The following is a 14,984-nucleotide window of genomic DNA, read 5'->3' as shown; positions in this document are numbered from 1 at the left end:
CGTTTGGTTTGTGTTTTTGTATTTTTTATTGTCATGGAAATACATGTGTTAGCAAAAGTATAAATGTTGCATCAAAGATATAAAACAGTGAATAAAAAACAGCCTGACGCTGAAGTTAGTCCCTAGCAAGAAAGGAAAATAGCTATCAATGATTACCACAAGTAGTGACAATGCATTTACATATTATAAAATTTAGTTGTCCACAGTACCCATTTATTTCTTTTTATAGCATTATCTGACTACGTAACTGTAAGATGTACATTTTTCTTCTCTAAAAGAAGATTATGTACACATGTGGTTATAGGAAGTGAAAGCTTAAACCTTTTGAAATGCTTTCCAGGAAAAGCTTGACTCCTGCTTGCCAAGGTGAAACAATTGCTGACTATGAACTCCTGCTCACATCCCGACTCTCTTGCGTATAAACCAGGGAGCTCCCCACAGGCATCTGGGGACCCCCAGCTCTGTGTAGCATCCTTCCTGCATCCCCAGAATGTGCTGAGTCTACTCCAAGTAACAGTAATCCCCTCCTGAGGTGGGATTTGTCTTGTCCATTTTACGCACTGGAGAGGTGCACTCCCAGACAAGCCAAACTGTGCATCATTTTTAAATTGTGTTTATGTTTTTGTATGCCTGTACATACAGAAGGGATGTTTTGTATCCTAGGAGTTTTGGTTTGGTTTGGTGTTTTCTCACATTGCCTTAAAGGGAGATGAGAATTATAAAGCATAGTTAGGTGGCAGGGTGATTTTTGAAGTTTCTACACCTGGAGTCTGATTCTGGGAGATGCAATCATCTCAGGGCAGTGCCTCCCTGAGCAGGAGTAGCTCTGATAAAGCACATCCCACCCCCCTGTCTGGTCAGAGGGATTCACTGAACACAAATACCCTCCTGCATATTTTCCATATATATCCACTTTGATCATTAAGCCAGCCAAGAGATTTGTACAATACTTCCCTGGCAACAGAAATTCTGTGTTGCAGCTTGGTCTGTGATTTGTTAAGCTCTTCAGATGTGAACTCTTGAATGCATGGTTAATACCTGGCTTGTAGACAGAGAAACCATTGGCCTGCTCTCCTTGCCAAAATGGTAAGAAGTGCCTGGACATGCGTGAGTTGCCACAAAAGTCCCACCTCACAACCCTTTAAAAAGTGCCAATTGTGATCTTTTCCTTCTGCCAGACTGTCAGCGGCAATAAAAATTGCCACTTTCTGCAGCAAACATTTGCACAGTCTGGGTGAAGTAACTCAGCACATTTGGTGGCAGTGGCACATTTGACCCAAAATAGCACTTCCCCCTGCTTGTTGGTCCAAGAAACCTCTTTGCTGGCAGGAAGAACACAGCTGTGTTTCTGAGCTCACATTGTTCGTGTGCCTTTGGTGATGGTGTGGTGACCCTTTGTCTCTTGTGTACCTCAGATCTCTCACTGAGCCTCTGGAGGATACACATGCAGGACAGCTATAGCTGACAGAGTTAGGGCCCTCCTTGAAGAGTTGCCTCTCACTGAGTGAGCTGGGTCACAACAGCCATTTTGCTGTCAACACATGCACCTTAGGAAAACACTGCTGTGCCTCCTGAGAAGCTTGTAGGACATCCCTGTAAGTATTAAGCGCTTTGAGGCACACATGAATTTAGAATAACTTTTTTTAAACAAACAGCCTGTCCTGTGGTCTGCATGCCCACGTGCATCACCTCCGTGCAGCTGGTTTTCCTTGGGGTTCTCCTTCACTGAAGCTCTTCATCTGGTTCCACCACCTCATCTGTCCTCTCTCGCCCACAGGAGTGGAACCCCACTGTCACCAAACCGCTGGCCATACCCCACGTTACATACCCACTGCACCTTCATGAGGCAGCGCAAAGTCTCACAGAGATGGGAGGATTTTTCAGTTTACAAAATCCCTGTTAGGGATAAGAGTTAGCACAAGAGCAATTATCAAATACAAACACCACCTGAAGTTGCTAACTGCTACTAGATTAGAAGTCAAAACATACGCACAGGCTTTTTTCTGCTGTCCTTTACAAAATTAATTTTTAAGAAATAAATATATTAAACATTCTGACACTGCCCCTAGCCACTTCACCTATCAAAATTTATCACTTATATTATCTTTTGAGCAACACATAACGCTATGCAAAACAAAGCATAATCTCAAAGGCAGAAACAAGTCTTTGCATCTCTCACTTCTCAACATGTTTTAGTTGTCCACAAACAGAAGAAACTGGCAAATATTAATCACATTTATTTGGAAAGTCGAAGCTTTAAAAGATCTCTGCAGTCCTTCTCAAACTGCTTAAGTGTTTAAGACACTGATTTAAAAAAAAAGAAGTCACAAAGAAGAAACACTAAATGGAAGAGAGTGGTTCAGCTCATCCAGCATCACATGTGATTACTTCACCTGGTTCTCCATGGTGCCTTCAGTAGGGGTTGGCTGGGCTGAGTTTTGTGGCTGGGTGCCTGCACTTTCCACCCTGCACTGAGACACAGCATCTGGCCAGTGCCAGCCCAAAGCTTCCAGTTCAGGGCTGGTCTCTACCAGCCAGCCTTGGGCTATTGTCTTCAGCTATCTATAGGGTGTAGGAGAAGTTTTCTCCCTGTATCAGTAGCTCCAGTCTTGGGTTGTCTTCTAGATTAGCTGGATACATTGTGAGATGTTCATTTAGTTTCATATCTCTAAGTCATTACTGACTTTTGCTAAGCATACCTTTGACCTTTACCATGCCTCAGAGTAAGTTAGAAACAGCCTTGAAAGACAGGCCTTTATCACTAACTGCCTAAAGTGTGCAAACATTAGGCTGGGATTATTATTAAAGGTCCTGTTTTCCTCCAGAAGGGCTGCTGATAAGGGCAGTTGCTGGGTAAAGGCAGGGAGAGTTGGGAACTGTCGAAAATTACAGTATATTCCTTACCATAGGAAATCCTTGTGTGCTCTTAGGATTGTAAGACTGGAGCAGTGGTCATTGAGTTTCACTGACTGTACTATAGTGCTACTCATTTGTGGTACGAACCTTCCAAACTCAGTCCTATATTTGCTTAGGCTAAATACATTTTTTTCTGAGCTTATAAGGCCCTTAACCACTGCTCACTGACTTTCTTTTGTTTATTTATTTCTCTGTTGGTAACAGGATACCTTTTGAATGCCACATCTTTTCAAGTCCTTCCCTGTAAGGAGTGTATTGTTCACCAGCCAGTGGCCAGGACACCATTCTTGATGAAGGTCATACAGGAGAAAGGAAAAGCAGTCTGTCCCTGGAATCCGCTTGCAGAGCCAGAGAGTTACTCTGTTACATCGTCTTCAAAGGACCAGTTAACACTTCCCTCCATAACCAAAGCTCCTGTCTCAGCCCTGCCCAAGACAGCTTAACATCTCTGTCAACAGCCCAAAAAAATTATCCCCAGGACAGAAAGATGGCAAATAGTGATAATGAACAGAAGACAGAAATTGCAGGTCACCTTGGCAGTGGTAGGGTAAAGGAATTTGGTTTGTAGGGATGGGCAGAGAGCATGATTTGCAAAGGAAAAAATCAGCATGCTCTTGAGAGAGGTGTTTGGAAAAGCATTTAAAAGAGGAGAGCAGGGAGAATCCCTTCCCTTGGAGATATGAGGGGTGTCACATGAACCCCAGCTGTGTCTGGGAAAGGCACTAGTGGGCAGCAGGACAGTCTGTCCCACAGAGCTAATGCCCTCTGCAGGGTATGACCCTACATAAAGCCCTGGAAAGGCGAGGAGGACTGCTGCTGCATTTCAGAAAGCCCTTGAACAAGGAGGGAAGCAGGGCTTTTGTTGAAAAGGGTCCCTATGGATGACAATCAGACCATAGAGAAGTTCTCCTGATGCACACTGCTGATTCCCAGCCTTCCCAACCAGGGAAAGGTCTGATCACCCTGATCAGTACCCTCCTTTCTGAGCTATCATGTCTTCTATTTGTCCAAATTCTTTAGGGGCAAAGGAGGTCAGGTTGAAATAGTCATCCTCTCCTCCTCAAGGTCATCTAAATCTTAAACAAGCAGTACTGTTTAAACTCTTCCCACCCAAACAGAAATCCTAACAAAACAATAAACAAATGTCTCAGATAAAGAAATAAATACAAGGGCACTGAGCTGGACAGTGCATCTTTTTAAAGCTGTTTGTTCTCTCTGAAGAACCACAGTGCCTTCTTGCAAACAGTTTACTCAGAAAAAAAAAAAGAATTTATTCCATATTCATAGAAAAATACACTACTTGTATTAAGTGTCCTTGTGCTTAGAAGAAGAACATGAAGTTTAATCCATATTCTGCAGTGGTGGCAGGTGTCGAACAAATTCCCATTATGGGAACAAAGTTCTTAGCTCAGTGCTGTCCTTCAAAAATCAAATGTAAGAGTTGGTGTCCCGGTGTTTCCGTTTCTTGCCACATTTTCCAAAATGACTGTTGAAACAGAAGGGGAGAGGGATATAAGTGTGAAAAATCAGGAAAACACATAGTTCAAGTTGTAGTCCAAGCTGCAGTACTGATACATTCCTCCTTCTTTATTTTGTACATTGAATCAGGCAAAAGTTCTTAATAATATCCAAAGCCTCTCCTTGAAACCTTAATATATAGCACTAGATCCTCAAATTATTTAGCCAAGGTGTAAATATTCCCCTCATATCTGCAGGGCAGTGAAGAGTCTGGCTTGCTGTGTGCCAGGAGCAGGAAAGCTGTGCCTACAACTTTTCACCTATAAATCCATCTCATATGTGACCTTTAAATGACTTCATAAATTGTGGAATTGCATTTGTGATAAGGGACCGTTCTTCACAGGATGCTTTGACTGAGGTAAGGGGCTGGTTTTCTCAAGCAGAGAGTTGCAGGCTATGCTTTGCAGCACCTCTCTTGCACACTATTGCTTTCTGCTTCCAGAGATGCATAGGAAAACTTGTGTCCCTATGAGAAAAATACAGATTTTATCACCAGACTTTTTTTAACAGCCTTCCTTAGTGATACTGTGAAGTTCAGGTTTCTGTTGAGGAAAATACCACCTACTCATAGCATCAGCCTAACTAGGAAATTTACTTTGACACTGGAGAATGTCAATGCTTTATGGCAGTTGGTAAAGCTGGAGGACAACATCCTCAGGAAACCTCATCCAGCTATAAGGAAGAAAATACATCTGATACCTTGGAAGCTGCTCCACATCCTCCACTGTCTCTGGTAATGAGATTCCCTTTGTCTCTGGCAAAAGCAATACTAGGATCCCACAGACAGCTGCAAGAATACCTACAATGGATATTGAAGAAATACAAAAGCAATAAGAACATTGTTACTTTTCTATTTTCAGCATTTATCCAGTAAGAAAAGCTTATTCAGATTAAGTTTGAAGTGAGACATTTTAAGGGCATCAGCTATTTCTGATTAACTCTAATCAAATACCTCTATGTTACATTAATTTAGCCTATTACAAAATCACTTGAGGGCTAGGAGTTCATTTGCAGCCTGATCTCCCCAAAGGGAGATCTTAGAAGTCAAAAACCTGAGATAAGTGCACATGGGCAAATGTATAAAAACAGCACTGGAACCAGGGTGGTATTTCTCGCGGAGAACAGATCTGCCTTTGCTCAAAGGGCTCTGTCATGCAGATGCATCTGTGTTTCCTGAAACCACTGAGATTTTCCTGAAATACTCTCTTCCTTTATCCATGGCCAAAGTAAATTATGTGTTTCAGAATAAAAATTCCTCCTTGGGGAACAGCATTCAGATACAAGCTGAATTACAAATGGATATTTTGGAATAATTTCCTTCATAGATATAATTCACATAATGTAGTAAGTCAAAAATAGAAGGGCTGGAGCAAAAAATCAAATGTTCCCTGACTGTTGCACAGTTCACTCTGATCTCCTCTGATTTCGTAGCTGTTTACTTAAGATAGAGGGAATTCATGTGTCCCTCAGAAGCAGCAGAATTTAATAATTAGATAATGTGAACACTGTACTTCTATCTATGTCTTTTCTTGAAATAATGGTAATCTTTTAAAAAGTCTTTTGTCTTTCCAATTTTGTTTTCACCTAAAGTTGTCATTGGCGCAATTTTTCCTTCTTATTCTGTCCTTTTTATTTTGATTTTTTTCCAGTCACGTCTACCTCCTAGACGTCTCGTTTAGCCACACACTCCCATGCAATTACAGAACCTAGCTGTAAGCTTTCTCAGTCTTAAAGCACTTCACATAGTTTTTTTGCTCCTTCAGTGGAGTTACCTAAGCAGACCTGAGCTCTTCCACACTGTGCAGTGAAATCACTCACATTTCACCCATTTGCCATTCAGCCTCTTGCTCTAGGCCTGAAGGTAGAGAACCGCTGGTCTGAGGTGGAGATGAGGCCACACACTACTTTTACCCCAAAAGAAAAGCTCTGTTAGGAGAAGGATATTTAAACCAAAAGTACATTGTAAATCAAATCTTACTGAAAATAATTAGAGGTAGCTCCAACCAAATGGCTGCTAATCGAAAAAGCAGGAACGGGGCTATGATCCCACCTAGATCACACAGACTTGAACACAGGGAGACACCAAAGTTTCTGCAAAAGACAAAAATACCAGATATTAGAGAAGTGCTACCAAACGGAATAAACAGATGTTTAAGGAGTAGAATGTAGACTTAGCTCCAAAATTATCTCTTCAGTATATGCCATCCACATTAAGCAGTGGCTATTCAGCTGGAAAACTCTGGAGGAAACCAAGTTTAACTAAAGGACAGTGAACTAGGAAATGGGGAAAAGCAGATGGAGAAGTTGAACGATTCCTGGGAGCTTTTGACGTACCTCAGTGTCGTAGGGTACAATTCACTGTTCACTAGATAGACAACTTCAAAAGCTATTGTGATACTCAGTCTTCCCAGTGTGGCAACTGTCGTTTTGAGCCATGGAATACCTGTTCATACAAAAAGAAACACTTCTGTGTGAAGTGTGCTCTGCCACACCAGCAGAGCATTTCTGAGAGCCCCAGGCCTGTCAGCAGAAGTTATACCATAGGAACACTTTGCAAATCAGACTGAAAGGCCACTGTTGAAGGTATCAATCTATACTGGCATTTATTGCTCTCAAACATCATGTAAGGCTGCTTTGGAGAGTTAGAAATCACTGGAGTTGATTGATTCAAGATGCTGGTGGGGCATAACAGCATGGGCGGGAGAATAACCATCAGAAGCTTCCATGACCACATCCGACTGTGCTCCACAAAGGAGTACTTATCTATACAGGCATGTTATGCTGTAAGAAACACTGTCAAAGCCTTCTGACCACAAGGAAGGTAGCTCTAAAGCTGCATAGAATCATGGAATCATTTAGGTTGGAAAAGACTTTTAAGACCATTGAGTCCAAGCGTTAACACAACCCTCCTACTCCACCACTAAACCACGTCCCTAAGTGCCACATCTACACATCTCTTAAAAACTTCCAGGGAGGCTGCAGTAAAATAATTGTCCCTAGAGCAGTCCACCTACCCCTTGTAATTTTTCTAGCCACTGCACATTAGATACACTCCTAATTATGCTACTCCTGGTCATCCTCCCGTCCCCTTCCAGCATGCCTGGCATGACTGGCATGGGCTGTACCTGACACTGCTCCGCTGGCTCTGCCCAGCTCTCCCAGCTCTACTCAAGCTCCAGTGAGCAGCCACTTCCCTGAATACATCAGTGGGAAGCCCTTGTACATCAGCAGGGGTGCAGTGGTCACCCACACACGGTAAGGCAGAGCTGCCCCACTCATTGTGAGCAACCTCTCTCTGGAGAGCTGGTGCTCTCTGGAAGTGCATCACAAGGAATGTGATAAGCACTTTTGCCATGCCCTTGGGAGAGGACAGTCTCCTGCATGGTCTAACCATGACTAGACAGAGAGGGAGGCAAGTGAAACAAATCTGAACTCGGCACAAAGAGGAGCTCTGCCACCAGAGAGGGCTCTGGCAGTGATTGTGTTTTTTCAAACTTTCAGTAGGAAGAAAAAGAAAACACTTCAGTTTTCTCTGAACCAAAAAATGAGACACTTGGGTTTATTCCCTTCCAAAACAACCAAACAAATCCCCATCAAATTTCATCCCATGTTGCGAGACACTGTTTATGTCCTGAAAAGTTCTGTTTTCAAAAACATATAAGAAAAACAAAGGCTGGAAAGAGCAAAACAAATCCACATCATCTCCCTGGCACCCCTTTAGTCCATCAGACTCCCACGGTGATGGTGACGTCCATGTGGATCCTCCCTCTGCCAGGGGACTCGAACCGTGTGAGCAACACAGTATGATGGAGATCACAGCTGAGAGCTGCATTTTTTTCCATCTGTGTAAACAGACTTCTTTAAAGCAGGACTTGGACCTCAAGTGTCCAATCTGCAAGTATCTTAATCCCCAAGATGTCCTCTCCTCATCCGGGCAGGGTCCTCTCAGCACTTCACCACTACTGAAAGAAAGCTTTTGGCAGCCCCATGATATAACTTGAGGAACTAAAGCCTCTTAGGATGGCCAGGACTGTCCCTCACTTTGACAGGAATAGTTCTGGGGAGGAAAAAGCCTTTCTCATGTCCACTGAGCTGCTGGTCCCCAGTTACGGTAAGGCAAAGCATAATCCTGTGGTTATACACAATTCAAAGCACTTCCAAATCCTTCCCTAGGGATTAAAAAGAAAAAACAAACAAAACCCAAAAACAACCAGAAGAACCCCCCCGAAAAAACATGGTAGGGAAAACAATTTAAAGAAAAGACAGAAGTGCTGGGAAGCCTTTGTACAATATCAGACCTTTTAGTTGTCCTTGAAACCAGATAAGAATGGCTTAATCAAAAGCCTTATCTTTCTTCCAGCCTCTTAGCATTGTCCAAACCCCTGGGAAAGTGAGGGCAAGGCAACAATCTCTGTGTTGTCCCACAGCCCCTACATTGTGTTGAGGATTGCATTGTTTTATTTGTAAAGGAAAAGACTACCAAGATGACTCGCTTAAATGACTGATTTCTTACATCACTAAGTGTGTTCCATGTCAAAGAATGTATTTTCCATTATGTTTGTATACTCTTCCCTTGCATTTGTCTTTAAAGAGAGTACAGGGCCTTTACAGACATTTTCTCTAAGACTACCCCCAGCTGTTGTTCATAACCCATCAAAGATATGATTATTCCATGTTGCAGGGCCATCTATATACAAATAAGGTGTGTTGTTCCATGACTGGGTGCTGCTTGTATCACCAGATGCTTTTTCTTTTATGTGCAGTTTTGTGTGTCGCAGTATCTTTGCTCAGGGGGTGTCAGAGAGAAGCCATTGACCTGAAGAGCCTGACACAGGGAAGGGAATTACCTTCTGGCAAGAAGGCAGTAATGAGACATGCAATGCTTGCCACGATGTTGCTCATGGCAAAGGGCAGGCGCCGGCCAATGCGATCAATTGTCACTATGATTAGGAAAGCAGCAGGCAGCTCCACAGCTCCTGAGATGAAGAAGTCTAGGTAGAGGTTTCCTCCGATAATTCCCAGGCGCATGACAAGCCCTTGGTAGATCAGGGCACTTGTGAACCTAAACAGCAAAGGGAGAAAAGTGTTGAGAGGCAAACAGATGATTGCAAGAAGCTGGAGAGACCCTAAAAGTCACAAGGGAATCTTTCCTCAAAACCCACCACCCTGGTAACAAGTTGGACTGACATGGGCACTCACCAGGCGTACATCAAGATGAATGTGTTCCTCCTCATCTGGGGAGTCCTCACCAGGTCAAGAAAGGAGGGGTTACTGACCTCCTCGTTGCTAATAGTTATCTGAGGAGATAAGTGAGCAGTAGTCAGCTGTCAGGCATCAGGCAGGCACTGGGGCAGAGTTCCCGTGTAAATACAGTGATCAGCAATATTCCAGTCCTGCAAGCAAAGGTGCTGATGAGCCAGTTTGCTGCTCATAGCACTCCAGAGCAGTGCACAGGTACTGGAACAGCTAATAACTGGACATGGCTGTGGGCTTTCCTTAATGATGAATGTGCAAAAATCGATTAAAAAATTCCCAGTCTTTACTTGAGAATGGAAAAATTATTTCCTCCTTGTTGACCTGGATTTTCTTGGAAAGTAATAAGCTGTCATTGTCACATCAGGGCCACTGGGCACAGAATTGCCTTCTGCAAAGAGTGGCAGAGAGGAGGAGACACGGCAAAGCAATGGGCTGAGGGAAGCAGGGAGAGGGGGGCTGAGCAGCCAGAAATGGGCTTGGGAATGTCACTGGTGGCACAGCTGGACAGCAAGAAGAGAAAGGGAGCGAGAGATCTGTGACAGTGCTTGGGTGCTACAAAATATTCAACTAATGAAATTCAGAGTGTTTTCAAACACACACGCACTGTGCTGAACATGGCTTTTACCCTGAAAGAAAAAAACCTGCTAAGTATGAATTAATTGTCCTCATACTGCCTACAAAGTATAATAAATCTGTTCTCAGCTGCCTCCAATACAATCACAAAGAGACACTCAATGAAATTACTGATTAGAAGGTTTAACACTAACAGAAAAGAGCAGCATTTCACACAGGCTGTGTTTACCCATTGAAGTTCATTGCTATAGATATGACACAGCCAGAATACTAGCAGGGCCAAAAAGGGATTAGTTACATTGATTGAGCCTGTTTTTAACTCTGGCCAGCAGTTTTTAACCATGATGTCCAAGCCAGGTGGAAACCCTTTGTTCATATGATCGTTTGGCAAGTGAGGAAGACGCAAGGGAGATAAGGCAGAGGTGGTTTTAGGCAGGGATGGAACATGACTGCCCAAGAACTGGCAGCCACAGCTGGGATTGCTGTCAGCTCTCAAAGCAGCTGTGGGGGACATGGGATTAAACCTGCTGGGCCACTTTTAGAAGGATTTTAGGGAGCCTTCCTGCTTTAACTCTCCATTATTGATCCCTCCTGAGAGGAGGCCTAAGAGGGCAAAGAGAGGAGCAAACTCTTCTTTATTACCACAGCACCTGCTGCTCACACAGGTGCAGGAGCCCAGGCCAGGGGCAGACAGGGGTGAAGGGATGGAGAAGCTCAAGGCAACACGAAGATCCATGATGAGAACACAGGTAAAGCAAAAGGCATTGCCTGAGGGTCTCATCAGCTCAGCCAGGGCTGAGCCCAAAGCTTTCACTCTTTATTTGTTTTATTGTATTATAAGGTAGCACAACTGCTTTTTGATGAGATTTGGCTGGATGTATTTACACATGACTTTTTCATAACTGACTGACACAAAGCTTTGTAAGACAGAGAAACCCCACATTTGTTTGAACTTCCTTTCTACTCCGTCTCACTTTTCTTCTGTAACAAGAGCCAAAAGTTTTCTTCAAAGCACTGCCACTTGTGCTGCATGCCAGAGCCCTTAGTGAGGCAGCTGAGGTTGCTGGGTTTCTGCACTGCTCTTGGACTCTCTCATAACATGGTTATAAAGCTGCCATGTCTGTTGTTTATAAGAACAGGCCGCCAGCCATCAGTTGTGACTTTGTGCAAATATGGTTTTAGTTTTCCAGAGGACTAAAGATAAATTCAGCACAACTGCCACTTGTATTTTTATGTCTTAATAAAGTCAAAATAACCCGAAGCATGACTGAGCACTTTTTTACAGATGAAGAAAAAAAGCACTATGGAGAATCAACTCTTTGCAGGGGAAGAAATCCTCTTTTTGTTCTTTGAAGTCAAGGAGAGCTTTGCTATTCACACTGGTGCAGCCAGGAATTCAGTGACAGGGCACATGTTTCCAAAGATACACTACTGAAAACCCTGGATGAAGTTTTATAACTTCCCTCATATTTTCATGTTCCAACAAAATTACATACCAGTTTTCCCACAATTATTTTTTATGTATATAGTTCTACACATGCTTAATTCTGCATAGGCCATGCATGTTTATACAGATATCATGTATATAACATTTACACATGTAAGTTAATGTATGTAAGAAATACATGTTTAGATATGGTCTATAGGGTAGGAAAAAATCTATATATAAAGGGACAGGTTTTGATCCACAATTCTCTTAAGAAGCAGCTCCTACTCAGAGGGTTGCAGCTCATTCTGGTTTTGGACAGAGACCAAGAATTAGAAAATTAGTTTGAAAAAATCCTCCATGCTAGGATAAATATGAGCAACTAGGAAAAAAAGAGTTTATAATTTACAATTAATGTAATGAGTTCTGTTTGGAGTTGACCTATACCAGGGTCATAACTCACAGAGCAAAAGCAGCAAATGTTTATCCTTTTTCATAGAAAGGTCATCTGTGGTTTCTGCATGCCAAGAAAAACCCAAAGCTGCAACATCCAGAGCTATGCAAGGGACTTGGCCAATGACATTGATACAGACATACTGGAAAATCTGAGTCAAAGTGCACTGAGGGATAATGCCTCTCACTTCTCCCTGGGCCTCCACACCTGCAGCACTTAGCCTGAAATTCTGGAGTTGTTTCATGAAAGAGAAGTCTGATATCTGTTAATGTGAGAAATACCCTTGATCCATTACCCATGTGCTTCCTTGAGATGCTCTCTTTCCTCTGGGCACAGCACAAAGGAGGACAGAGATTATACATTTAAAAGGTCTCAGGAACAGATCCAGCACAAATCTGGATGTGTGGAGGTTAATCTGTTGCAGCTGTGAGTGGCTTAAGGTCATGAACATGGATACTTTTGAAAAAAAAAAATAAATACAACTTAAAAAGCAAGGAAAGACGCATCTTTCTGACATGATGCTTTGAAAATGCTGATGTTTAGACAGGAAGTGGGTGTAGGAATGCAGGGCTGAATGTGGAGGGGAAGCTGCAGCAGCACAAACTTCCTGCTACATGACTTGGGGCACGCTTGGCACTGCATAATACTGACCAGGATGTGGGAATCTCACAGGTGTATATGCCCCAGCAAAAGACAGTAATTCATAGAATCATGAACGGTTTGGGCTGGAAGGGGCATTAAAGATCATCTAGTTCCAGCTCCCTTGCCATGAGCAGGACACTGTCTACTGGACCAGGTTGCTCAAAGCCTTGTCCAGCCTGGCCTTGAACACTATCAGGGATGGGGCATCTACAGCTTCTCTGGGAAATCTGTTCCAGTGCCTCGTCACTCTCACAGTGAAGAATTACTTCTTAATATCTAATCCGAAACTGCCCTCTTTCAGTTTAAGCCCCTTGGTCTGTTACTTCATGCCCTTGACAAAAGTTGCTCTCCAGCTCCCTTGTAACTCCCCTTTAGGTACTGGAAGGCTGCTCTGAGGTCTCCCTGGAAACTTCACTTCTCTGGGCTGAACAACCCCACCTCTCTCAGCCTTTCCTCACAGGAGAGGTGTTCCAGCCCTCTGATCATCTTCATGACCCTCCTCTGGACTCACTCCAAAAGGTCTATGTCCTTTCATAATCTCATGAAGTTTAACAAGAGGTTTAACAAGGTGTTGCACCTGGGTCCAGGCAACCCCGGGTATCAACACAGGCTGGGGATGAACAGATGGAGAGCAGCCCTGCCAAGAAGGACTTGGGGTGCTGGTGGATGAGAGGCTGGACATGACCCAGTCATGTGCACTTGGATGCCAGAGAGCCTATTGTATCCTGGGCCGTCTCAAAAGCAGCATGGCCACCAGGGTGAGGGAGGGGATTCTGTCCCTCTAGTCTGGTGAAACCCCACCTGGAGTGCTGCATCCAGCTCTGGGGTCCCCAGCACAGGAATCATAGAATGGTTTGGGTTGAAAGGAACTTTAATGATCATTCCAGTAAACCACATCTGTTGTCACAGAACCATAAGGCCAATACTGCAATAATCATGGTCTGAGAGCCAGACACTGCTACCAACACAGAACAAGCCAAATGCTGCAATGCCACAACCATGCTATTGGAAATTCATCAGTTCTGTCATGACCACTGGCCAAAGGTCTGTAACTCTAACACATATCGTCCTACTTGGTGAATAGTGATCTCAGAGAGAGCTTCCTCAGTTGTGAACTTTGCAGTGTACTTTCTCTCTATTGAGATGGAAGAAAATTGATACTTAAATTCTAATTTCATCTTCTCTTTGAGTTGTAAAAGAAGTTCAAGAAAAGGAGCCAGGGAAGTGGATCCTGCTATCTCCACTTGCTCTGTCAGTTAAAATGGAAACTGCTGTGAAATACTATTGTCCCTCAGGTTAGTTTCTGGTATTTTCCACAAGTTTTTAAAGTAGGAGTTTTACAAAAGAAACACCTGTTTTGCAAACTTATTTTTTCAGCCCGTATATTTCCAGCCAGTCCACTTTTACCATCTTGCAATTAACAAAGTAGGTGTAGGACTTGCAATCTTGTTCTGGTGTGACCCTTCAAGAGTCCTGTCTGTGCCTTAAAGAGAATGCATTTTAACACCTCTGAACCTTCCAAAGGTTAAGAAAGCTTAGAATAAAACCCTAGCTCAAAAACATGACTGTACCTCTGAGTAATGTGGTGAGAGAAATTTCCCATTGTGTTTGGCGATGTCGTGCATGATTTTTAATGCTTTCTCTCCCTTTTTGCGTGTCAGGAGCCAACGTGGAGATTCAGGAACCACCCTGTAAGAACACAAAAGTCATAAGTTAGTCTTTTACCCTGTAACATCATAAGTAATCCAAAGTCTTCTATCTTTTACCCTGTGTTAACAAAAAACACACTGATTTTTCAGTCTTTGGGATACAGAAACACTTTTGAGGAGTGTTTTTCCAGTCAGTCAGTAAAATATTTGATCCTAGTGGGCAAGAAAGAGGAAAATAGACTACATCTATACTCTGCAAAGCTGAAAAACCAGAAATCTAACTGTCTGCACAATGGTTGTCAAAAGTATAACCAACAAGCTAAGAAGGTTCCTGTAGAATAGCAGCAATGAAAGCCAACATTAAACACGTAGAGTAACACATCCAGGCAGATCAGGAAGCTTCTGGCTGTATCACTGTAAGACAGACACACACATCTTCTATAAACTGAACACAAAGCAATACCACTGATGGGTGTTTCAGTTTCTGCTAGCCTAGGATTAAGAGGATTCACAATTTAGAAGTTCAAGGCAGGCAACATTTAAGGAAGCA

The 14,984-nt window shown here is 43.1% G+C and overlaps 1 protein-coding gene across 1 annotated transcript in view; it reads right to left on the bottom strand.

Moving 5' to 3' along the window:
- Positions 1–7: 7 nt before the first annotated feature.
- The window catches only part of SLC22A3 (solute carrier family 22 member 3), a 30,069-nt gene continuing 15,092 nt past the window's right edge, over positions 8–14,984 (bottom strand). The window contains exons 5-11 of the mRNA XM_010401221.4: positions 14,357–14,474; positions 9,634–9,731; positions 9,282–9,496; positions 6,769–6,877; positions 6,413–6,525; positions 5,134–5,233; positions 8–4,402 (exon numbers count right to left, since the gene is read on the bottom strand). Coding sequence (XP_010399523.1) covers positions 4,345–4,402; positions 5,134–5,233; positions 6,413–6,525; positions 6,769–6,877; positions 9,282–9,496; positions 9,634–9,731; positions 14,357–14,474 — 811 coding nt within the window. The 3' untranslated portion in view covers positions 8–4,344. The remainder of the gene's footprint in view (positions 4,403–5,133; positions 5,234–6,412; positions 6,526–6,768; positions 6,878–9,281; positions 9,497–9,633; positions 9,732–14,356; positions 14,475–14,984) is intronic.

The sequence above is a fragment of the Corvus cornix genome, chromosome 3, assembly GCF_000738735.6.
Source record: "Corvus cornix cornix isolate S_Up_H32 chromosome 3, ASM73873v5, whole genome shotgun sequence".
Classification (NCBI taxonomy): domain Eukaryota; kingdom Metazoa; phylum Chordata; class Aves; order Passeriformes; family Corvidae; genus Corvus; species Corvus cornix.
This window is presented reverse-complemented; position numbering and strand designations above follow the sequence as displayed.